Genomic DNA, 26,493 nt, shown 5'->3' with positions numbered 1-26,493 from the left:
ATTATGTGATTGTACTTTTATCAGTTATATTAATGAATTGGTTATCAATATTATTTTTCTTACAAACAGTCTTCATGCTTGCTAGAGACGAGCCTTTTCTGCTAACCAGCTATGATGGGGGATCAACACACTGCCCTGTCTAACCAGATATGATGGAGGATCAACACACTGCCCTGTCTAACCAGATATGATGGAGGATCAACACACTGCCCTGACTAACCAGCTATGATGAAGGATCAACCCACTGCCCTGTCTAACCAGATATGATGGAGGATCAACACACTGCCCTGTCTAACCAGCTATGATGGAGGATCAACACACTGCCCTGTCTAACCAGCTATGAAGGAGGATCAACCCACTGCCCTGACTAACCAGATATGATGGAGGATCAACACACTGCCCTGACTAACCAGATATGATGGAGGATCAACACACTGCCCTGACTAACCAGATATGATGGAGGATCAACCCACTGCCCTGTCTAACCAGATATGATGGAGGATCAACACACTGCCCTGGCCCCTCTCACCACCCTCTGAATTCCCCTCTGCTATGGCTGTATCTCCATGGCCCTGGACGACTATTACTGACAATCAAGAAAGTTAGAACTCTTAAGAATAAGAATAATAGAGAACACGTGTATATAAATACACACAAAGATGAGAATTATGTATCATTCCCATCACTTCTTTATGTATCTCTCTAATTATCATTGTCATGGTGGCCGGCATCAGCCAGAGGAGGATGGGTCGTCCCCCCCCCCCGAGTCTTGGTTCCTCTCAAGGTTTCTTCCTCATGCTCTTAGGGAGTTTTCTTTATTTTATATTAATAAGTAGTTATTCTGATGCTGGCTATGGGTGTTTTTGTACATATGTTAATATTTTGTGTTCTTTATAAGTTGTCATGTTTTTCACTCATTGCATAGTATAAATGCTCCTAGGTGTCTGAAATAGAATATTTTACTGTAAAATTATGTAAATTAAAATTTTAATTCTGATAGTATGGTTCATTTGATGGCATCAGTGAAGTGCATTTCCAGCTATACCACAGGCATTTTTCTTAAAGGTTTGTTTCAGTAGGGGAGGATCAATAAAGTGAAAGGAATCCTATTTCCATCCACACTAGTTTTACTATAGGTATAGGAACAAGAATTATCCAGTACATTTTCACTGTAAAGCCCAAATGTTACAAATCCCCTTTTCTGTCATATTGAACCCTGTTGGCTAAATTTGCATCTCAGCTTAATCCTAGTATTAACCAACAAGCAATCTTTAATTTCAGATTTAAAATCATCCAAAACCACACATCAAAATCCAGTTTTTATTGAAGTTTAAAGCCTCCTCAGTAATGGAATAGGCTTCCAGCTCTGATCTGAGATTCTGACATAGTTCCAATCTTTAAATCTAGACATTAGACTCACCTATTTAATCAAGCCTTCAGTTAATATTCTACATGTGAATGTGTGGAGCTCAGGGGTCCCCAGTCATTGAGTCTTCTTGTAATCTGAGATGTTGATGATGTCATCCAGCTGTGTCATGTGATCACTCTAGTTTTAATAATGATTTGGGTGTAAAGCAATGTCTCAGTGAGTCCTCATGCCTGTGGTCACCTCTGAACCCCTCCCTTTAGTTATGCTGCTATAGATTAGTCTGCCGGAGCCACATGCTAATCACTGGCACGTGAGCTATGTACATTTAAATTAATGGTGGTTTAAACTGATGTTGACATACTCAACCTGTATTTTATATATTTTTTCTAACTAAGATGATTCCATACAAGCACCTGGGAGATGGTCTGGCTTGCCAGTGGATGTACTGATGCCAGGGTTGGATGTGCCATTACCACAAGAGGACGTGCTGATGCTAGCTCCTACCTGAGACTCACCATCTGCACTGAAGGGACTGTGACTACTTGGTCTGGAATTAGAACTATAACTATAACTATAGAACTACATTTGGATTATAAATATGAACTTCTGCTAACGGGCCGCCCAATGGAGGATGGGTTCCCTTTTGAGTCTTGGTCCTCCCAAGCAGTGGCGGATCCAGCCGGCAGTTTTTGGACGGTCCAAAGTGTAATTGGGGTGGGCAAGCGCCAATGAAAGTTGTTGGGGGGGGGGGCGTGGCGAACGTAAGTTTTGTTCGGGGGGGGGGGGGGGGGTGTATGGTCATTAAATGACTCGTGCGCTGGGCGCCATCCTGCAGCAATTATAGTTTATTTTCATTCATTTTCATACGGGAAACTGTATTCTGAGCTTGTGATTAGGTGGGCCCAGCTGCCAATCAGGGTGGGCCCGTAGATCCCGTAGATCCGCCCCTGGTCCCGAGGTTTCTTCCTAATCCCCACCATCATAGGGAGTTTTTCCTTGCCACTGTCACCTTTGGTTTGTTCATTAGGGATCTGGACCCATACGATTGTAAAGCTGCTTTGTGACAACATGCGTTGTGAAAAGCGCTATATAAATAAATTTGACTTGAGTTGACTTGACTTTGTTTCAATAATTGTTTTATAAGGAAAATACTTAAATATAAGACACTAAAGCGATTAATTTTAATTAGCTAGCAGTAAAACAGTATATGGGCAATTATTTGGGGGTGCTTTCCTAGCTTTTATTTTGACGTTAAAGTCACATGACGTTGAGAATTTTCCAGCAAACCTTGCTAATTTCAAGCGCACATGACTAATCACGTGATGTCGCTGGTACTGGTTTAAGAGGAAGCGGAAGTCAGCACGTTGCGACAGTGTCTCGTGATCAAAGGGAAAGAGCCGCCGAGACAGTCACAATATATCCAGCAGGTAAAGTCACACAGGTTCACCTTTATCACCGTGCTCGGGGAATTACGTGAGTCTTCTTTCTTCTGCAAACATATTTGGTGTGCTGTGTTGACACTACGCAGTATGATTTTACTAATTTAAGAAATATATACCTAAACTTCGTTAGTGAGTTTAGTAGTTTAGAGTGTGGCCGCTGCTTCAAAGTCTGTAAAATGAAAACTAAAGTAACAGTAGCGGAGTGAGATGATACTTTCTCTCTCGTTTCTCTCTCAGATAAGTATCAGGGTTGTTTAACACTGGCGTGTAGAGCCCAGTTGTTTTTGTAAAGGCTTCCAGACCAAAACTAAATGTTGAACCTTTAACTGCTCTAATTCTGACACTAATTCAAACCGATTTTTCTCTGAACATCAACTCGAAGCCGCAGCTACAGATCTGGTAGACTACATAGCAGCAACATTTTATGCCATGTCATTTTGGTCACGTTTTGTTTTGGGCTTTGATGTTGCGTTTCGTCTACGGCAGATTTGAATGGATCCGTCTGCTGTATTTCCTGCCATAAAATGTCCTTGTACATGTTTGTCTCAATCATATAACAGTTTCATATAACGGGTTATGTTTCATTGATTGAATGAGTTGGACTCTCTTGTTGGACATGACTTGAATGTTAATGTTAATGTGCTCTTTGTGTGTTCAAGAATGAGATGTGCGGTGGTCCTCGCTCTGCTGTCCGCGCTCTCTGTGAGCTGGTCTCGTCCCCATATATCTCCTCTCTCTCATGAGATGGTCAACTACATAAATAAAGCTAATACAACATGGCGAGTAAGTGCTGTGATTAATGTCTGTGTACCTTCAAGGAAAGGTTAATTAATTATAACAAAATTAGCCCTGTTCATAATGTCAAAAAACTGGATGCAAATTCCATTAATAGAATCATTTTAAATGGAGTTTTTAATTTATTTCTCTGTGTGGTCTTCTTTAAAGGCTGGACAAAATTTCCACAATGTAGACTACAGCTATTTTAAGAGACTGTGTGGCACCATGCTGAAAGGTCCCAAACTTCCAGTCATGTGAGTGCACTGACCCATATTGGATATTCACTAAGTAACAAGATTGTGGTCGTTTGTGAACTGTGACCGTTCAAGCTGTTCCATGGTTACATGCCTGATGCGTTCTTATGTTTGTACAGTTTGTTCTTCTCAGTACTGCATGATGAATAATCTCTCGTGATGTCTCACATGGCTTGTTTCTGCTTTTCTCACTCAGCAGTATCTTTTCCTTCTGTCTTGCATTTGTCTTTGTTGCAAAGCTCTGTTGTTGACCTGTGGTCTTCTGCAGGGTTCAGTATGCAGGAGATATCAGCCTTCCCAAAGCGTTTGATGCCAGGGAGCAGTGGCCCAACTGTCCCACCCTAAAGGAGATTCGAGACCAGGGCTCGTGCGGCTCCTGCTGGGTATGTGTTCTGTTTTCAACATCAGACCTGTTGAGCTTTCTGCAGTTTTGTATGTGATGTGGAAATTTACTCCTGTGTGTTGAGATGCTCCACTCCTGCTGTACGATCATGCCACCTGTACGATCATCCCACCTCTGTATGCTGTACACTGAGATCAAACCACAGGGAAGAAAGTAGTATTGTGTATATAGACAGACATTTTCACAAGTTTGCTTTTATTTAAAATGTCTTAACAAAAGAACCTGACTGTAGTTATAAGTGGGACTGCTGCCACAGTAAAGATGTTAAGAAGCATTTAGCCTTGTACACCTGAAACGCTGAAACAGGTTTGGAGTGCAGAGAAGACTGAAAAGTATGATGTGAAGACTGACAACCAACCATAAACCTATATCGGCCATTTAAAAAAAGTCTAGTAATTTTAGCTTCATTTTGGCTTTTCACATCCTCCTACATTAAAATAAAAATGTATTCTATGTAGTCATTTAAGTAATACTTAGAATATTATATTATTGTTATTTTGTTGAATGTGGAAGAGCAGTATTTCACCATGGCTGAAATCAGTCGGGGGCAGTGGACAGGGTATTCCCTGTGGGTTCATTTATGAAAGAATGAATGAATGTTCAATTTATATAGCGCCTTTCAGAATACCCAAGGTGCTTTACAATTTTAACACAGGTGGAAGGAATGCTTTAGTGACCTTTTATATTGACACCAAACAATTTTATAACACAATTATGAGATTAACAAAAAAAATCTTTCCTAGAGCTGTTGTGGCAATCTGTGTGTGAAGAATATATTGTACTGTACATTTACATAATTAAGCAAAAAAAACCCTCATAATGGACATGACTTAATGAAATATAGAGCAAAGATTAATACTGAAGAACAGTATAACTGTTGAACTAACACCATCTAGTGGTCAACTCATGGAACTGATGCAATAATACCCACCAAAATGCACTCGCAACAGGCACATAATTTTAACCATTAATTATTCTTCATTGTCTAAATATTTAGTCTTCATATAAATCATGTTATCAAGAGCAGTACATCTACTAACAAGCACAAGATAAATGAAGGGGAGAGTATGTTAAAGGCGCTATATCAAAAACCAATTGCCACAAAGATTTAACTGAAAGCTCTTGGAGAATACTAATAATGATGTACTTTCTGATGTGTAGATAAACTGAAAAACAAGTTGAGTACAAAATTCCACGACTACAGAGGCAGATTCAAACTTCTTAGTGAAAGGGAATTACCCCATTTTAAAGAGATTGTGAGTAGAGTTGTAATGGAAGTGGAAGTACTTAAGACACAAGGGGACGAGCTATTAGCAAGTTAAGACACAAGGGGACGAGCTATTAGCAAGTTAAGACACAAGGGGACGAGCTATTAGCAAGTTAAGACACAAGGGGACGAGCTATTAGCAAGTTAAGACACAAGGGGACGAGCTATTAGCAAGTTAAGACACAAGGGGACGAGCTATTAGCAAGTTAAGACACAAGGGGACGAGCTATTAGAAAGTTAAGACACAAGGGGACGAGCTATTAGCAAGTTAAGACACAAGGGGACGAGCTATTGGCAAGTTAAGACACACAACCCCTTCCCCAACTCCACAACTAAACTTCACCAGTCATCGCCTTCCACCATGTTTCACTGCAACAAGAGTCCATGTTGCATGCTGTCTGCACACCTGCGTGTTTGAGACTATTGTCCATTTTGATTGATGCTGGACAGTATTTAGTGAGTTTTTCTTTACATAGTAAGCAACCACAATTAATGACCATCAGGAATTTTGCCACACTTTGAAAAAGTTACTAGTTTCAATCTATAGTGAGCAGGAATTAATGAATAGATCTTTAGAACAATTTCATTGATTTCTGTTCTGTTCTGCATCAGCACTTGTATAAATGGGCCTGCATTTCCTGGTGTTGGTCACAACAAATGTCTAGGTGTTTGTACCTGGGTGACGTAGAAAAAGATGCAATCCCAAAACTTTTCATCCATATGACTCCTGCGAGTCCTAAATGGGTAGTAAGAGGAAGTGGAATCACAACGTTCCAAGGGTGATATATTGGGTCATTGTGCTTTTAGATGTGGAGTAAGTAAATAAGCAGGAAACGCATCAGACTAATACATTTATTCATTTGTTTACTTCCCAATAGAAGATGAAGATGGACATGAATTGTGTCTGTCTGGTTCATTTTTCAGGCCTTTGGGGCAGCTGAAGCCATCTCTGATAGAACCTGTATCCATAGCAATGGCAAGCTGAGCATTGAGATTTCCGCTGAGGACCTGCTGACCTGCTGTGACAGCTGTGGAATGGGGTGAGTGAATAAACCCAGGAGAGGCTAAAACACTGTGTTCATGTTGGGCTGGTTTTGGAGAGGTTCAGCATTCTTGACTGGTCAGTGTGGTAGAGTGAGCCAGTAGTGGTATGGAGGCACTTGGGAATAAAGTTTCAGAGGACTCAGGACTCCGTTTCTTTCTTTTCGAACACACTTTATTTTCTTTATAAACAACTACAAAGTCAACAGCGTCAGGCCCGACGCAACGCCATAGCCAAGGTGCTCCCCCCTTGCGGGTTCTCTTGCACGCCTTTTAAATCATAGGCCCCTCCCCCAGCAGGTGCGGGTCACGCCTCCTCTCTCCCCCGACTCCGGTAATCTAAAATCACAGCACACAACAATCACACATACGCTCCACACATTCGACGGCCGTCATCATACATTCAATACCCATGCATATCAAACTGTAGTCCATAATAATATAAAAGATCAACATTACTTGTCTCTGGGTTGGTACCCTGCGGTTGGTGATGATTCGGATCTTCCGACCGCATCACAGTCAGTGAACCAGAGCTGCTGGAACATGAGTGTGGTGCCATGTCCACCACTAACGTTATTGCTGGAACATGAGTGTGGTGCCATGTCCACCACTAACGTTATTGCTGGAACATGAGTGTGGTGCCATGTCCACCACTAACGTTATTGCAGTGCCACAGCAATCGGCTCTTCAGAGATAAACATATTCATTGCTTTAAAATTTAAATTGTACACGTGGGACACTCTAAATTTATTTAGAAGCTCTAATTTATTTTATCAAGCTCACACATGTAACAGGGTTAACAAGGAAGAGTCAGTGTCAACACTACAGTGGTTTGAAGAAGTCATGATGACTAAAACTGCAAGCCAAAAGTTTTTTGCTGCCCCTGAAATACAAGCAGAGCAAAACGCTGCAGATGGCTCTATTTCTAGTTTTTTAGTTTTTGCTTTGACATTCATTGTGTTGATTAATAATTAACAAAACAATAAGTTAAGTTTTAATATTAAAAAAGTTACATATGATACATCAATGTTCTAGAAATTAATTTGTGAAATACTAAAACAATTTCTGAAACCTCGCTCAATTTTCTTAAAACATTAAACACAAAACTGCATCTTCAAGCAATATTTTCAAAACCTCACTCCTCTGGCAAAATCAGTCTTTCGCTTCAAAACATAACCAGTGCGCAAAACCAAACACTGCTCTCAAATTATAAACGCAGCAAAGTGATTAAACCAGTACTCCACAAAGTGGAAAATACATTGTTCAAAACACAGTTCTCAGGGAGAAGTAATTTCTAAACATAATACATAATAATTCATAATTTCTAAACAAATTTCATATTTTACCATCATGGTCTTGTGAAAACATGTAGAATAGGAGTTTCTGATCAATTTTTGAGCTATAATTGAACAACTCGGCTGTACTACTATACTCTACTACTCTACAGGAAATGTCTTAAATGCAAAGTGTAGCAAATTAATAGTGAAATAACATCAAATATCGCAAAACCGGTACACTGGCATGCTTTCTGCACAACATTGTTCATAATTGCAAGGTTTTTTTTGTTCCCATAAAATCTATTGAGCAGTAAAATCACAGGGTCATTAGTCAAGTCTTCTACTAATTCTCTGTTGTTCATGTGGCAGGTGTAATGGTGGATACCCTTCTGCTGCTTGGGAGTTCTGGACAAATGAGGGTCTGGTGTCTGGTGGACTCTACAACTCTCATATTGGCAAGTGTACATTCTATTCTACCGGGAAATCGCAGGTATGTAGAATTAGACTTGAACACTGTGATGCTGTTTCGCAGGTTGTCGTCCTTACACCATTGAGCCTTGTGAGCACCATGTGAATGGAAGCCGCCCCCCTTGCACGGGGGAGGGAGGGGACACCCCGAGCTGTGATAAAAAGTGTGAACCTGGCTACACGGTCTCCTACAACAAAGACAAACACTTTGGTAAGCACCTTGATGGACCATATATACACGTTCATTTTGCAGTTGAGCATTTTAACGATCACAGACGTCAGTAAAATCACTCGGGTGCTTTAATCATAAGGTGCTTTAATGGTGTCTGAATATACAACAGTTTTAAACGCAACAGTACAGTGAATCCCCGCTTAACAATGGGGTTAGAGACTGAAAAGTCCATCGTAAAAGCATTTTTCGTCATTAGGCGTGACCCTAGATTTAGATACGCTTTGATCGTAAATACAGTATAGAAAAAAAAACTAACAATGTTCTCGTGCGTGCATACAGCGTGAGAGTGATCATGTTGCCGAGATGGGCTGCGGTGGAGGCTGCGCTGCCTCAGCTTATTGTACACAACACTCCACAACATCCCACATCACTCCACTGTGCTGCCACTGCTCCTCCACGCACCACGCAAAAAAGTCATTAAAAAAGTCATAACTCCCGTCTGTCGTTAAGCGGGAACTCACTGTAATCTGCACTCTGTAATCTGCACCTTAACCTCACCAGCATGACACTTCCTGGATATTAACCCATTACTACTTATTCTAGGAAAGACTGCCTACAACGTTCCCTCTGATGAAAGTCAGATTAAGCAAGAACTTTTCAAAAATGGCCCAGTGGAAGGAGCTTTCACTGTATACGAGGATTTTCTCTTGTACAAATCTGGTGAGCAACATGTACCGTCAAGATTGTAGTCTCACAGTCTCTATAGTCTCAATTTCTGTAATCTCACAATATCTCTAATCTCAGTGGTTTCACTAGTCCCAGTAGTCTCTGTAGTCTCTAGTGTCGATCTCTCTATTCTCTGTGGTCTTCTATTCTTTTGTTGACAACATAAAAAAAATCAATACATTCCTGTTTAAAAATGATGCATTTAAAAATTATATAATACCAAAAGAATGTGCAGCAACAAAAATTGTCCATCAGTCTGTCTGATATCCATATTATTCTAATAATATCCATCAGTCTGTCTGATGCAGCCTCACTCACCTGCTGGAGAGAATCTAAGTGGCTGGTTGTTGGCATTCAGCATCTTAGCTGTAACTGCCTCACTGATAATTGCTTCCTACCTGTTGCGTATTCCAGGAGTATATCAGCATGTCAGTGGGTCTGCAGTGGGAGGCCATGCCATCAAGATCTTGGGTTGGGGAGAAGAGAACAATACCCCCTACTGGCTGGCAGCAAACTCGTGGAACACTGACTGGGGTGATGATGGTAAGATCACAATCATTTAAATGGTAACATGTTTCTGATAATTGTCACAATTTGTATATTCTGTTACAATTTAGAAACTTTGGAAGAAAATAAAAGCTGCTGGGTTTACTGGGAAGCCCCTTCATGAATAAATGACCCTTATTTAGCATTACAGAATACATTTGATTCATGTGAATTAACTAGAGCTCCGACACTCTCCCTCTACCCAATATTGATGGTTTCTTATTCAAATGATTAGTTTTTGTTTCCATAAACTCCTGAGTACTGAAATTGGATCGTTAGTCACCTAGTTCTCTGATTCTCCTGTGTTCACACTTGAATAGTGATGATGGATGCCAATATAAATCATTATAAGTATATGTCATTACAAAAGCTCTCATGATTGGGTTATATTTAAGTGTTTCTTTGGTGTTCATGCTATTCGAGCCTCAAGTTCAAATAGAAATGGTCTTCTTTCCAGAGCAGTAATGTTTGAAAGGATCCTGCCCAACAACTGACAGGACTGTGCATGTTTAGAGAGCTGAAGTGCACTGTGTTGAGAACTGAGGGAGTTGGGTTGGTTTGGGATTTACTATATTTTTTCTCTTCAACACGCTCACAACAATAAATAAAAATTAAAAATTCCTCTGACTGTGCCCACATACAAGTGCTTTTAAAATATTTGAAGTAAACTTTTACAACGCACTAGTGTGTTGTATGTACAATTACTAAATAATGAGGGGAGAAACAAAAACTAACAGTGGCCTTAAGTTTGGCTTTCTCTCACCTGTGCGATCTCATAGTCTAAGCAGCTCTTAATCTGGGCCTCAGGGACCCCAATTAGTCTGTCTGAGTGAATATTTGGTCTGCTTCATAATGACAATGCAAATTGTATAGGACCCATGTGCTGAAACATTGGAAGAATTCAATACATTCTGTCATCAGTTTCCAAGATTCAGACCAGTTGGTGCTGTCAATACAATTGACTTGCACATTTAAGTACAATAAATCTGGGTTGTTCCTTAACTGTAGTCTGAGAAGCAAATGTTCTTCAACCATATGACGTTACACCTTCATTTAGTACAGCTATAATCTCCATCCTAAACCTGTACTATTAGTTTTCATTATTAAATTCCGCTAATTTGATGTCACTTTAAATTACAGATTAATTTTACTGGCTTTGTTCCTGCTTCCCTGGAACAGCCTTTTCACTGCAGACAAGATCTTTGGTGTAACATAATAACAATTATGTAATTAACCAGTCTTAAGCACAAATGAATGCCATGCTTGCAAATTCAACGTTGCAGATTCAGCCAGTGGCATTTAACCAGGCTTTGTAGCTGCTTTAAAGGCTTAAATTTTGTAATTTCAGGTTTTTTCAAGATCCTGAGAGGTGTGGACCACTGTGGTATTGAGTCTGAGATTGTTGCTGGAATCCCTCAGTAGATGAAGCTGAAGGCAGACAAGGAATGAAAAATACAAATCAGAAATGGAGTTTTATAAGAGGAAAATCTGCTAATAGATTTTTATTTTCAGAGTAATTTTTCAGTTCTTAAGTAATGCATTTTCTCACTATGGAGTTCCTGATTTACATAGGACTCCAATCAGCCATGACATACATTTTTTAAATTACTATCAATAGACAGTTTTACTACTAGTAAGATTTTTTTACTTTTATTTTTTTAAGGTTTTATTGTTCAACTGTTAAATGATTATGCTGATTTAAGGATTGTATTGTTTGGTTTAATCAGTCTCCATTTTAACACCTGTAGTTTGTTTTTGATTTGCCTTAATGTAATAAGCGAACCTGTGAGACCTGAAATAAAATTGTACCAAAAATGATACACCATTGCCCTTTATAAACAAATTGACCAACAGGAAGTTGTCTATTTCTAGTTTAGGGATGTTTATGTATTTATACATGTAATAAGTAAAGTATGCCAATATTTTGCTTTGTGGACTTCAAAACCTGATTACCTGGTTAATCAAATCTTGCATGATTTTGGGCCTGGACCAACTGCTGTCTATTATTTACAGTGAGGACAATGAGTATTTGAACACCCCAAGTTCCCACACTTAGAAATCATGGAGGGGTCTGAAATTTTCATCTTGGGTGCATGTCCACTGTGAGACGTAATCTAAAAGAAATTCTGGAAATCACAATGAGTTTTTAAAATCATTTACTACTGTTTCAAATAAGTATTTGAACACCTGCCAAGCAGCAAAAATTCTGGCCCTCAAAGACCTGTTTGTCTGCTTCTAAAAAGTCCACTTCCACTCCATTTATTATTCTATATTAGAAGTACCTGTTTGAGGTTGTTTGCTACACCTGTCCACCCCACATAATCAGTAAGACTCCAACTACTAACACTAACCAGTCTCTGTATATTCCTGGTTTTGATGTCTCTGTCCATAGGTTCATAGTCTGAGTTTGTGTCTGGTATTTACCATGTAGTATTGTGTGTGTGTGTGTGTGTGTGTGTGTGTGTGTGTTTTATATGGCTTCAATTCTTGGTTGTTATCTCACAAATATATTTCTTTGTTTACCCTCGTTTTCTCCATTTGTCTTTTGTATTTTCTCCCCTGCACATTATAAATCATGTATGTTTATATTAAAATGCCAGACATGTCGCAAGCTTTCATTCCTAAGACTGTTAACCTTCATAGGCTTGGTTAATGCTAACCAGCTAACTCCTCTGCACAAGTAGTATTTATTTTATGATCTTTATCTGGACTGAAAGCTAAATAGGATTTTTATAAGCTGTTGAGTTACTTCAGTAACAAACTTTGTTAGAGTATATAATTATTTGCATATTATATTATGAGACAGATTGAGTGCTGTTCGTTTATACTAGATAGAGATGCATATTCTGACTAAACACTTAGCACTTTTGTAAGTCGCTCTGGATAAGAGCGTCTGCTAAATGCCTAAAATATAAATGTTCGTGTCAATGTTATTGCAAACAGGAGAGGTATTTTCCCAGTTAACATTTGAATTCTGACATTTTTAGTGTAGTGAGGAGGTTGAAAATTACATTTCAAATGCATCATGGAATCCAAATTAAGTGAATAACATTTTTATTATAAATTGTATATTGATACAACATATTTTTATACAGACATCTACCAAACTGCAAATGTTATTGCATTTGAATTTTGAGCTCAAAGTTGCTTGTATGAGAGGTACATGTAAATGCAGATTTAGAATTACATTACCATTTTGTATATTACATTTCAATTTTAAATTTGAGACTGATTTGTTCCCCTACTGTCAAGTTTATAGAACCCAAGCAACAAGTTTTTTACTAGACTAGATTACAATTAGAGCTGTATTGATCCTTTTGAGAGTATCCTTCAGGGAAATTAAGATTATAGCTGCCATGTACTTGCAGTACAATCAGAATAGAAAAGAACTAGGACATAATATGAAAAAGAAATCACATATAAAGAAATAATATATATATATATATATACAAATGGTATATTTGTAATATGTTATTGGACATAATAATAATCTTTATTTGTATAGCACCTTTCATACATACATGCAACTCAAAGTGCTTTACAGTATAAATAAAAAGACAAAGAGAAAATGTTAAAAGAAGTTAAAGATAAAAATATTAAAATAACATAAAATGTAAAAACATTAAGTAAATAAGATAATATAAAAAGGAAACACAATAAAATAATGAAATAAAGTGACAAATTATAAAATAATAGACAACATAATGTAATAAAGTAAATAAGATTGAGGGTTTCTTAACTAAAAGCAGATTTAAACAGGAATGTTTTGAGACTCTTCTTGAAACTATGCAGGGATGAAATGCCTCTGAGCTCTTCAGGAAGAGAGGTCCAGAGCTGTGGGCCATAGTGGCTAAATCTTTAATCGGCTTTTAGGAATCACCAGTAGATTACTGTTTGAAGACCTGGGAGACCTGACTGGAACATATCTCTAACCACCATTTCACTGAGGTAAAGAGGGACAAGGATTCAAAGCTTTATTGTCATATGTACAGTAAGGTGCAAGCTTCCCTGTACAATGAAATTCCTACTTTGCTGTCCGCCCTGGATGTAATAATGTAAATAAAGTAAGAAATAAAAAGAATAAATGAATAAAATATGGAAATATAAAAACAAACATACTCTCAAGCTAAATACAAAATTATTTACAAAATTATTTACATTGTGCAATGGTGGGATACATTAGTAATAAATATATTGCTGTAGCCCATAGTGTAGTGCAAATGACGCAAAAGAGTTTGTGGGGTAGAAATAAGCTCAGCTGTTCAAGAGTCTGATGGTAGTGGGAAAAAAATAGTTCTTTAATCTGCTGGTTCTGCACTTTACACTCCTGTACCTCCGGCCTGATGGTAAGAGTGTGAATAGTCTGTGTTGGGGGTGGGTGTGGTCTTTGATGATGGTAAGAGTGTGAATAGTCCGTGTTGGGGGTGGGTGGGGTCTTTGATGATGGTAAGAGTGTGAATAGTCCGTGTTGGGGGTGGGTGTGGTCTTTGATGATGGTAAGAGTGTGAATAGTCCGTGTTGGGGGTGGGTGTGGTCTTTGATGATGGTAAGAGTGTGAATAGTCCGTGTTGGGGGTGGGTGGGGTCTTTGATGATGGTAAGAGTGTGAATAGTCCGTGTTGGGGGTGGGTGTGGTCTTTGATGACGGTAAGAGTGTGAATAGTCCGTGTTGGGGGTGGGTGTGGTCTTTGATGATGGTAAGAGTGTGAATAGTCCGTGTTGGGGGTGGGTGGGGTCTTTGATGACGGTAAGAGTGTGAATAGTCTGTTTTGGGGGTGGGTGGGGTCTTTGATGACTGAGGCGGCTCTCCTGTGGACTCTGCGTTGAAGACCATGAAGACATTTAAAAACCATGACTAGAACCTTAAAATCTATCCTAAAGCTGACAGGTAACCAGTGCAGTGAGTGGAGTGCAGGTGTAATATGATCTCTCTTTCTCCTGCGGGTCAGAACCCTTGCAGCCACGTTCTGAACTCGCTGTAGGTGAGAAATAGAGCTCTTTGGAAGAGCAGATAGAACAGCGTTACAATAATCTAGCCTTGATGTGATAAATGCATGGACAAGTTTTTCACTGTCAGCAGGAGAGAGCATATCTCGGACCTTAGCAATGTTTTGAAGGTGAAAATAAGCTGTCTTGCATGTAGTCGTGATGTGTGATTTGAAGCTGAACTCATTATCAAAGGTGACGCCCAGGTTCTTAACACATTGTCTGGCATTCAGATCCATTTGATTTAAATAAGTCTGGACATCATTCCAAGAACAAGAACCTCTGTGTAGGGGTTTCACCTACTAATCCTTTAAAGTAGATATAATTTGTTTTACCTTAATTATTAATCAGTCTCATTAATTTAGAATCAGTCTCATATTCTAATTATACCAGAACCATAACATTTAGTTATCAACTAAGGGTAATTAATGGTTTGGTATCTGAAGGATTTAACTACGTTTAGTAAATACTCAAAGCACATGTTTACCTGCAATATCATTAATAACTGGCATGTTATTTAGCATCTCATTGCAGTATAAATGTCCATATTTAAAAAATACCGACATTTAAAAACGAATTCTTTGGCCCATACACTAGACTCCGCCTGTTTATTGTTCATAGAGCAATGAATCCTGGGATATGGTGGAACGCGAAGGATACTCAGATGCGTCCTTCGTTTTCGGGGTTTTGAAGGCTACATTTGTCGGCCGCATAAGAAGGAGTCCACGAATTGGGACAGCCTCGTCGCGGCGCAGTGACGTAACCGGCCTACATATGCGCACTTCGTGGGCTGCAGCCCCTGAATTGAGAAACAGCCCGTGTCTCGTTCACGGTTTAACTACAGGGAATTGATCGCCTTTGTTTCAGTCCGTGTGGCCGCGTTAGCAAGCTTGATTGAAGTCGTTCGGTGAATCTGTTTCCGCGGTAACGTTGATCGGTTGCTGGTTAGATTACACCGTAACTCGGGCTCGTTAATTAAGTAGTACGACTTTCAGCTGTTTGCTGTTAGTCGTAGCAAAGTTCGCGTGCTCTCAAACAAAACCGGATAGAGAGAAATGGCGGAGCCTCTCTTTAATAGGTCTAACCTCGGTGTCAGTCAAACCAGAGAGAGAGAAATGGCGGAGCCTCTCTTTAATAGGTCTAACCTCTGTGTCAGTCAAACCAGAGAGAGAGAGATGAATGGCTGTTCAGGGTATTTAAACACCTGAACTGTAGACACACCCTTACTTCCGTCAAAGCAAGCTTGTTCCATGTGTTGCCAGTGGTACTGCCACCTGCTGGTTTAGCATGGTACCTACATCTGTCTTCTGTTTATTTAACGGAGTGTCTATTTGCACCCGGGTACAAGTAGCATTTGCCGCACACACTGCTATGTACACCCGGGTGCAAATAGCACACACTGCTGCATATACCCGGGTGCAAATAGCACACACTGCTATGTACACCCGGGTGCAAATAGCACACACTGCTGCATATACCCGGGTGCAAATAGCACACACTGCTATGTACACCCGGGTGCAAATAGCACACACTGCTGCATATACCCGGGTGCAAATAGCACACACTGCTATGTACACCCGGGTGCAAATAGCACACACTGCTGCATATACCCGGGTGCAAATAGCACACACTGCTATGTACACCCGGGTGCAAATAGCATCTGCCTTTTATTATTTACATGTTTAAATAAATTTTAATTTTGTGCATTGGATGGTAGCCCTCTTCACTCCATAATCTCAGTGCTCTCTGGAATTCCTCACAACTGTCGAAGGAGTATCCTTCACAAATGTTCTTTAGCTTTTCTTCCTTCTTGGGAGAAAACACAAATATTAGCTTATATAAAATAGTCATTACATTATAAGTCTGGCATATTGACTCTGTCATGCAAAAACCTTAATTCAAAAGGACAACTGTACATCTTTTGTTATACACATTGCAATGCGACTGTCACGTAGGACTACTGTCATTTCGGGTTCCTGCTCTTCGTGTCTGTGTTGTTCCCTGCGTGTCCGTCTCCATGGTTTCCCCTCGTCTGACACGCCCGTGTCATCAATGTCTTCACCTGTGTGTCTAGTTTAGTTCTGTGTGTTTAGAGTCCCAGTGTTTTACATATCAGTTATCGGTTGTTTTGTTCCAATTGGTTAGTTTGTGCTCTTGTTATTCATGCTCTTTGTTCAGTGTTCTACGCTTCCTGGTCTGTGAGTTTACTCGTTTCGTTGCTCAGTCGTCTGTGTTTTCTGTAGCCTGATTTTCTAGTTTGTATGCGTTTACCCCGTGTTTGGTTTAAAGTGTTCGTTCGGTGTCTAAAGCTGGGCGTACACTGTGCGATTTTTGGCCCATTTTCAGCCGATTTTTCACTCGTGCGACTATTTTTGCGATCGGGCCGAGTTTCGGCTCAATCGCGTGTCGTGCATAGTTTACACAGGTGAACGAGGAGCGATTCACACCTCACGACCAACTCCCGATCAGAAATCGCAGCGTCGCAAGAATATCAAACATGTTTGAAATTCAAATTGCTCCTCGTGAGAGTATCGCACTGTTGAAGCAGCTCCACGAGCCGACTCTCCCTGTTATTTGAGCAGCAAACAAACATTTACATCAATAAACAGAATATAAAATAAAATATAGCTACATTTATCACAAACTGGAATTAACTTTACCTCTGAACTTCGTTTTAGAAGTGATTTCTTCATTGTCTGTGAACATAAAATAAAAGATGACGTTTGCAAGTTGGCTATAATGCTCCTATTAGCTCAAAAATATATCAGTGTTCAGTCAACAGTGTTCGTTGGATAATAATTCTCACACTATTTCTTAAATATATATCTTAAAATGTAGAGTTAAATTGAGTGATGGACCTTTATACATAACTATTAACCAACTATTCTGCTTACCATTTCCTACTGTCTCCGTTTCCCAGCGGTTCCTTTGAATTTGCGCCTTTTCGCTCCCGCGCGTTCATTGGTAGACCTGCGCAGATGGGTTCGCTTTCTTTTTTTAAATTAAGGGGTGAAAATAGCCTCGCTGTGTGGCAAATGCTACTTGTACCCGGGTGCAAATAGACACTCCGAATAAGGCGGCATCTACCTTCAAGAAAGGTAATCCAGGACAATAAACAGAGGACATCTTTGAGGTGTCTATATCTGCAACAGTGGACTCCTACTGGGACACTAACCAGTGCATTATTATTATGATTGAAATAATTAAGAATTCACCCAAAAGCTGTTGCTACCAAATGCATTTTTATTTTAAAAGTGCTCACACTTAATAAACTGAAAGTATAAAATGTAAACGTGTATTTTTCTTTAAAGTGCGAATATAAGAACAGAACTGTCACGTTACGGTCCCTGACCCCTCCCTTTTGGGTGTGTTTACGTCGTCTGCGTCTACTCGTCTGCGTCTGTGGGTGCGGGTGCGTCTTGAGATCATCTGTCTCACCTGTGGCTCATCTCGTCATCACGTGGGGTTTGTGTGGTTTGTCTACTTAATGTGCGTTCGCGCAGTGTCCTGTGCTTGTCGTTGTTTGAGTCACACATGTTCTATGTAAACGTGTTTTATGTGCACTGTCTGCGCTTCGGTAAATGTAATAAACGTAACAATTTGTAAAGTGCAAATAATTCTGTCTCGTCCATCGCCTTGCGCCCAATGTTACAAGAACATTTTAAACTTTTTTAAACTGTAAAAACACTGGGTAAACTGTCAGTGACATGGACTAACTGTAAATAGTCACTGACACTGGATAAACTGTCCTTGTTTTTAGATTGCCGATTTGACTATCGTCGTTACCGACACTGTCCGACGCCATGTTGTTTTACAGTTAGTTAGACCGAGCACGCCTGCGTGAATTCAGTGACGAGGCGGGGGTAAAAGTTCACTAAAAAATCGATCTTTGGACGTACAAATCGATTATCAGATCATCATATGCGAATCGATTCTGAATCGGAAAATCGATTTTTTCAACACAGGCCTAATGCCAGTGTCTCTGGGTGATCCCAAGTCTGTGTTATCTTCTGGTTCTGCCCTTTTAGCTAGGCTGTAATAATTTAATGCAGGAGTTGCTGCCATACTCCGGAAATGTTTAAATTTCCTCTGTCCTAACCAGCTATGTGTCACGTTACGGTCCCCGAACCCTTCCTTTGGGGCGTGTTAACGTTGTCTGCATCTATTCGTCTGCGTCAGTGTATCTCCGTGGGTGCGGGTGCGTCTTGTAATTATCTGTCTCACCTGTGGCTCATCTCGTCATCACGTGGGGTTGATGTGGTCTGTATTTAATGTGCGTTCGCGCAGTGTCTTGTGCTCGTCGTTGTCTAATGTCTGAGTCTGCACGTTGTGTGTGCATGTTTTCTGTGCGCTAAACAAGCGCTATATACGTTATAATAAACGTGACGTTGGTTCGAGGGGGCGGACTCTCTGGACGAGGAAAAAGAGGAAAAGGACCATCCACCCTCTATATGCTCCGTGCCCACCGTCGATTACGGTGAGGAGGAAGAGGACCGTCCACCCTCTATATGCTCCACGCCCACCATAGATTATGGCGAGGGAGAAGAGGAGGTGGACTATCCCCACTCTGTGTGCTCCGCCCCAACCGAATACTACGGTGAGGGTGAGGAGGAAGAAGACCGTCCCTCTTCCGTGTGCTCAGATTATACCGAGTACACAGACAGCGAACGGTACACGGAGGAAGAGGAGGAAGGGAGTTTGCTCCAGTCTGAGTACTCCACTGGGACCGTGAAGGGGAGGAGGTCTCCTGAAGAGGGCGTGTCCTCCGAGCGCTCCGAGGCCAGCGCCATGGAGTACTCCATGGGTGAGAGCCCGGAGGAGCCCATGAGCTGGAGCCGAGCCAGTGAGGAGGCAATGGAAGAAGAGGAAGCCGCTCCCACTGCTGGGTCCAGTGGGAGATCCCAGGGCGAAGAGGGACTCCCATACGGTCCACCGAGGGGAGGGACTAGTCGCGCTGCACTTGGTGCGTCCGCCCGCCGCGCTGCGCCCAGTGGAGGGTTTGCAGCGAGGGCAGGAGGAGGACCGCCCACCGCAGCGCCTGCAGCACCAGCAGCTCCCTGTCTCTCTCCCCTGATCGCCTTCCTCCTGGCGCGCAGCCTGGCGCCACTGTCGTGTGTGTCCGTTCCTGTTTTCGTGTGTCTTCCCGTGTGTGTACCAAATCCCTTTTTCCCGTTTGTTCCTCTGTGTGTTAATGTTCCTGTTTGTGTGTTTGTGTCCGTCCCGTTAAATGTGTCTAATGTGTTTTCCCCCATCTTCCCAGGGAGGGTGTTCTAGGCTGTTCGTGGCGGACTCTCCACCGAGGGCGGTCATCTCCCAGACGCAGGACTGGGCACTTCGGATCCGCCCATCGACGTGGGTTCGGGGCACTCGGTCCTGTTGGCACCCCGGGACGGGTAGTGCCCTTGGTGGGGGCTTGGCCCCTCTCGCCACTCGCAATTCTCCCCTGCTATGGCTGTATCACCACGGCCCTGTACTACTATTACTGACCATCAAGAACTCTAGGACTCTTAAGAATAAGAATTACATAGAGAACACATAGAAATGCACACAAAGATGAGAACTATTCCAATATAGTAGGCTATAGTATATTCCAATACGGTACCAATTTGTACTTGTAAATAACGAATGTTCAGAACGCACAAAGATAAAATATGGTGACCCACAAGGATCTGTACTGGGCCCCATATTATTCTCACTGAATATGCTACCGCTGGGCACAATCATTTGTAGACATGGTATTAGCTTCCATTGCTGCGCAGATGATACTCAGTTGTATATATCTTCTAATCTGGATGATGTCAATACTACTCCCAAAATTGAGAACTGCGTACAGGATATAAAAAAAACTGGATGGCGTTTAAATTCCGGTAAGACTGAGGTGTTGCTTCTTGGACCAAAAGGTGCTAGAAGCAATTGGTCTGATATTCCTCTTACCCTAGATGGTTTTTCAGTAACACCTAAATCTACCAGCAAAAAGCTTAGGTGTCACTATTGATTCGGATCTTTCTCATTTGACACACATATGCAATATTACTAAATATTTTTGGCCCATTTTCAGCCGATTTTTCACTCGTGCGACTATTTTTGCGATCGGGCCGAGTTGCGGCTCAATCGCGTGTCGTGCATCGTGTAGTTTACACAGGTGAACGAGGAGCGATTCACACCTCACGACTAACTCCCGATCAGAAATCGCAGCGTCGCAAGAACATCAAACATGTTTGAAATTTAGATCGCTCCTCGTGAGAGTATCGCACTGTTGAAGCAGCTCCATGAGCCGACTCTCCCTGCGATTTAGTCGTACAGTTTGAGCTGGAGCTGAGTACACGATTTAAAATATCGTACAGTGTATGCCCAGCTTAAGGCTGCCTTTTTTCATTTACGTAATATCACCAAGATGAGACATTTACTTTCCTTAGCTTATGCAGAGAAGCAGGTCTATGCTTTTGTCATGCCAAGATTGGACTACTGTAAGGGTCTTCTTATTGGATGCTCTAAACAGTCCCTAAAGAAACTCCAACTTGTACAGAATGCTGCAGCTAGAATCTTAACTAGGTCTAGAATATTTGATCACATTAGTCCTACTCTAATGTGAAAATATCCAGGAACTTATTTCCTACTATGAACCCCCGCGTCCACTAAGATCACAGGGTGCTGGTCTTTTATTAGTTCCACAAATTAATAAGGTAACAGCAGGGAGAAGAGCCTTTTCTTATAAGGCCCCCCAGCTTTGGAACAACCTTCCAAATTGCATACGGGACTCTGACACAGTCACAATCTTTAAGTCTAGGTTGAAAACCCACCTATTTGGTTTAGCGTTTGATAATTAATATCCCCCCTTAGATAAAGGTATAGATCCAGGGGTTCATAGACGAAGGGTTTTATGGTAGACTGGGGCGCTGGTGCTGTCGTCCTGTCACTGCTCATGGTCACTTAAGTTTGTTGACAGGGCAGTGGATGGATGCCATTGTCTCAGAATGCCCCCAAGCCTATGTTACCTTCTGGTTCTGCCTTTTTAGCTAGGCTGTAATAGTTTAAATTAATGCCGGAGTTGCTGCCACACTCCAGAAATGTGTTTAATTTTATCTGTCCTGTATATGTCCTCATACAGAGCTAATTTTCCCTGTTTTATTTTCTCCACATGGCTGCCCGCCTGCTCGAGGAAAAATGAGATGAGGCGATCCATCATCCATCCATCAAGCGATCCATCCAGTGCCAGCCACCTACTGCCTGACCGGATGAGCCTACACCATGATGGACATTACTACATCTTTTCCTTTTCTTTATTTCTTTCTGTTTAAATAGTTGTTGTTGTCATGGTGACCGGTGTCGGCCAGAGGAGGATGGGTTCCCCCCCTGAGTCTTGGTTCCTCTCAAGGTTTCTTCCTCATGCAGAAAACTAGGGAGTTTTTCCTTGCCACTGTCGCCCTTGGCTTGCTCACGGGGGGCTAGGACTCGGCACTTGTAAAGCTGCTTTGTGACAACAACTGTTGTAAAAAGCACTATATAAATAAAATTGGATTGATTGATTGATTGATTGAAAATATTGAATTGATTAAAAAATTCTTCTGGCGTTAAATGGTGAAGTCATCGCATACTATGATCCATCTCGCTTGCTACACTCTCAAAATGCAGAATTTCACTTAGTAGCAAGACTACGGCCGGAGGCAGAACTTTCTGCTTTAAAGCCCCTCAGCTATATGGAACAGTCTTCCAGCTCCAATCCGAGATTCTGATACAGTTCCAATATTTAAATCTAGACTTAAGACTCACCTATTTAATCAAACCTTCAGTTAACATTCTAATTCTACTCTGCCAGTCATTGAGTCTTCTGGTAATCTGACATGTTGATTCTGTCATCCAGCCATGTCGTGTTCACTCTAGTCATGATAATGATTTGGATGTAAAGTAACGTCTCAGTGACCCTCATGACTGTGGTCACCTCCAGGCCCCTCCCCTTAGTTATGCTGCTATATGTATGCCTGCCAGAGCCACATGCCCTATATATATATGGATGTTTAATTAGATGTTCACATAGGTAACCTGTATTTTGTATCTTGGTTACATGCTCCTACCAAGACAATTCCATAAAAGCACCTAGAAGATGGTCTGCCTTGCCAATGGATGTGCTGATGCTGCCAACGAACGCAACGATGCCTCCTACCTGAGAACCACCATCCACATTGGAGGGACTATGACTGCTCAGCCTAGAATTAGAACTTTAAATATTGACTTCTACTAGCTGGGCTGCCCAATGGAGGATGGGTTCACTTTTGAGTCTTGGTCCTCCCAAGGTTTTTTCCTAATCCCCTCCATCATAGGGAGTATTCCATTGCCACTGTGGCTTGGTCATTAGGGATCTGGACCCATGAGCTTGTACAGCTTCTTTAACAACACGTGTTGTAAAAAGCGAATAAATTTTACTTTGACTTTCATTATCCCTCAGTTAAGTGTAACTGTTTTGCATTCATTCTGAATATTTAAACATTCATTGACAGTGAAAAACGTTTTGACGATTTTGATTTTGTTGTCCTTGCCAATTACTGAAGTAAAGTGAACACATCCCAGAATGCTGTCATGTTTGATAAACATGTATTTATTGTTGCATAAAATTGTTTATCATACATAATAACCACATCAAACATTTATTATACTGTTAAATTATTTCTCTGCTTCATGCTTTAGCAGAACATGACTGGCACACTTTCACTCTGCAAGCTGTTCTGTTTCTCTCAGTCTCTCTCTCGATGTGTGTGTTCATACTGTATTTCCTCTTATGAATTTTGTTAGTTCCTGTTTGTCTTGGTTCTAGTAGCCCACTTACTGCATATTTAGACTGTATGATTAGACAATGTTTAGACTGCATGTTTAGACTGTATGATTAGACTGCATATTTAGACTGTATGTTTAGACTGCATGTTTAGACTATGATTAAACTGCATGATTAGACTGCATGATTAGACTGCATGATTAGACTGTATGATTAGACTGCATGATTAGACTGTATGATTAGACTATATGATTAGACTGCATGATTAGACTGCATATTTAGACTGTACGATTAGACTATGTTTAGACTGCATGTTTAGACTGTATGATTAGACTGCATGATTAGACTGTATGATTAGACTATATGATTAGACTGCATGATTAGACTGCATGATTAGACTGTATGATTAGACTGTATGATTAGACTGCATGTTTAGACTGTATGATTAGACTGTATGATCAGACTGTGTGATCAGACTGCGTGATTAGACTGCATGATTAGACTGCATGATTAGACTGCATGATTAGGCTGAATGATTAGACTGTATGATCAGACTGTATGATTAGACTGTATGATCAGACTGTATGATTAGACTATATGATTAGACTGCATGATTAGGCTGAATGATTAGACTGTATGATCAGACTGTGTGATTAGACTGCATGATTAGACTGTATGATTAGACTGCATGATTAGACTGTATGATTAGACTGTATGATCAGACTGTGTGATCAGACTGCGTGATTAGACTGCATGATTAGACTGTATGATTAGACTGCATGATTAGGCTGAATGATTAGACTGTATGATCAGACTGCATGATTAGGCTGAATGATTAGACTGTATGATCAGACTGCGTGATTAGACTGCATGATTAGACTGTATGATTAGACTGAATGATTAGACTGTATGATTAGACTGTATGATCAGACTGTATGATCAGACTGTATGATTAGACTGTATGATCAGACTGTATGATTAGACTGTATGATTAGACTGTATGATCAGACTGTATGATTAGACTGTATGATTAGACTATATGATTAGACTGTATGATTAGGCTGAATGATTAGACTGTATGATCAGACTGCGTGATTAGACTGCATGATTAGACTGTATGATTAGACTGAATGATTAGACTGTATGATTAGACTGTATGATCAGACTGTATGATCAGACTGTATGATTAGACTGTATGATCAGACTGTATGATTAGACTGTATGATTAGACTGTATGATCAGACTGCGTGATTAGACTGTATGATCAGACTGTATGATTAGACTGTATGATCAGACTGTATGATTAGACTGTATGATTAGACTGTATGATCAGACTGTATGATTAGACTGTATGATTAGACTGTATGATCAGACTGCGTGATTAGACTGCATGATTAGACTGTATGATTAGACTGCATGATTAGACTGTATGATCAGACTGTGTGATCAGACTGCGTGATTAGACTGCATGATTAGACTGTATGATTAGGCTGAATGATTAGACTGTATGATCAGACTGCATGATCAGACTGCATGATTAGACTGTATGATTAGACTGTATGATCAGACTGTATGATTAGACTATATGATTAGACTGCATGATTAGGCTGAATGATTAGACTGTATGATCAGACTGCGTGATTAGACTGCATGATTAGACTGCATTGGCTTTCATTTCAAGTAATGCAAGAGAAGTTTTACTGCTCTTCTAACATTGAACAGCCTGAAATAATGACAAATAAAAATGAACAATGTAGAGTTAGTTGGATTATGCTGGTGTATTTTAGTCTTAATCTGTGTGTGTGTGTGTGTGTGTGTGTGTGTGTGTGTGTGTGTGTGTGTGTGTGTGTGTGTGTGTGTGTGTGTGTGTGTGTGTGTGTGTCTCAGTGGGCTCATTCAATGCCATTGCTAAGTTATATCTCAGTTTTTATCCATTTAGTCCCATGGGACTTAAATCCCAACAGTCAGTGTAATCTGCTCCTGGACTCTTCTGGATTGTTTACATCCACTTGCATCTCTCAGCACTCTCTTCTGGTCCTTACTGTTTTACTGTGATACTTAATTGGCAGTCCCCAGCGTCTCATAAGATAGACGTCAAATACGTATAAGACACCTGGATCCAGCCCCCGGATCACAGCAGTCGTCACTGCCCGGCGTGGCTCAAGCTCCTGGAAGTACTTGCAGAGTATTTGTTCAGTGGCAGGACGAGCCTGGGGCCCCAGACAGTAATCGGTGCTGTTGTGTTTGTTGTGGTCTGCGATGCGTCTGTGGTAGAGACAGTACAGGTCACGCTGCTCCGTCCCCATCCACGCCAGCGTGACCGAGCTGCAGCTGCGCAGCTTGTTAAAAGACTTCAGACGCAGAGTTGGTGGGAGCAGCGGTGGTGTGCGATGGTACGCTGATGACACTTGCAGTTTTAGGCGAACCCTTGAAGTTTCCAGGTCTAGTTTGGATGCAGGGACACCCTCCAGGGCCTGTAGCCGAATAAGATATGAAGGGGCTCCCTCCAACCATATTTGAGCCAATTGGTTACCGACCTCTTTAGAAAAGAGAAGTCTTCCTCTATTAAAAATAGAGACTTTAGCTTTGCATCTGGCATTGCAGCATTGCAGAGTGAGAAGACCATTCTGATGCCTCCCTCGAGGTCGGAAACGGAAGTGCCGCAGATCCTGTGATCCGGCTCTCAGAGCGACTCTCTGGACTCGCTCTTCCATCAAGTGGCTCACAGCCTGCTGAGCCACCTCATGAGTGTGTGCCAGCGTTCCAGTGTATGCTACACTTGTGGCATTGATGCTGTCGATAAGAAAAACATCAAAGTAGTACTGTGTGTCTGGGAGCAAATCAGAGATAGTACACACACTCTCAGCTTCCCTACACACACAACCTTTAAAATTGTCTTTATATCTGTCTGATCTTGTCATAGCTGAGGAATCATAGTCTTCAAAGATGTCCCAGTGTTGCCACCGTCCGGCCTTAAGATTTGGCAAAACCAAATGTTT

The 26,493-nt window shown here is 41.0% G+C and overlaps 2 protein-coding genes across 5 annotated transcripts in view; one reads left to right on the top strand and one right to left on the bottom strand.

Moving 5' to 3' along the window:
* Nucleotides 1-2,656: 2,656 nt before the first annotated feature.
* Nucleotides 2,657-11,560, top strand: ctsba (cathepsin Ba). Of its 2 annotated transcripts, none has more exons than XM_076987768.1 (10): nucleotides 2,657-2,796; nucleotides 3,471-3,594; nucleotides 3,757-3,842; nucleotides 4,111-4,225; nucleotides 6,437-6,552; nucleotides 8,200-8,285; nucleotides 8,363-8,509; nucleotides 9,074-9,190; nucleotides 9,611-9,739; nucleotides 11,091-11,560. In XM_076987768.1, exons 2-10 carry the CDS (start codon nucleotides 3,472-3,474, stop codon nucleotides 11,162-11,164), a joined length of 993 nt encoding a protein of 330 aa, XP_076843883.1. In that variant the 5' UTR covers nucleotides 2,657-2,796; nucleotide 3,471; the 3' UTR covers nucleotides 11,165-11,560. The 2 variants fall into 2 exon arrangements, with proteins under 2 accessions (XP_076843883.1, XP_076843882.1); XM_076987767.1 differs by having other exon boundaries at nucleotides 2,689-2,842.
* Nucleotides 11,561-22,159: 10,599 nt separating this feature from the next.
* ndnfl (neuron-derived neurotrophic factor, like) overlaps nucleotides 22,160-26,493 on the bottom strand; it is a 16,448-nt gene continuing 12,114 nt past the window's right edge. For all 3 annotated transcript variants that reach the window (XM_076987787.1, XM_076987789.1, XM_076987788.1), the window contains exon 4: nucleotides 22,160-26,493. This exon is cut by the window's right edge. In XM_076987787.1, the coding sequence (XP_076843902.1) occupies nucleotides 25,513-26,493 (981 nt within the window). In that variant the 3' untranslated portion in view covers nucleotides 22,160-25,512.

This window comes from Brachyhypopomus gauderio, unplaced genomic scaffold (genome assembly GCF_052324685.1).
Source record: "Brachyhypopomus gauderio isolate BG-103 unplaced genomic scaffold, BGAUD_0.2 sc56, whole genome shotgun sequence".
Taxonomy (NCBI): Eukaryota; Metazoa; Chordata; class Actinopteri; order Gymnotiformes; family Hypopomidae; genus Brachyhypopomus; species Brachyhypopomus gauderio.
This window is presented reverse-complemented; position numbering and strand designations above follow the sequence as displayed.

What these genes read in the sequence shown, in the direction of transcription:
- ctsba (XM_076987768.1), top strand. Translation starts at nt 3,472, where the DNA reads ATGAGATGTGCGGTGGTCCTCGCTCTGCTGTCCGCGCTCTCTGTGAGC. An exon ending in TGTGACAGCTGTGGAATGGG is followed by an intron (nt 6,553 to 8,199) that starts GTGAGTGAATAA and finishes TTCATGTGGCAG; the next exon opens with GTGTAATGGTGGATACCCTT. An exon ending in ACTCTACAACTCTCATATTG is followed by an intron (nt 8,286 to 8,362) that starts GCAAGTGTACAT and finishes GCTGTTTCGCAG; the next exon opens with GTTGTCGTCCTTACACCATT.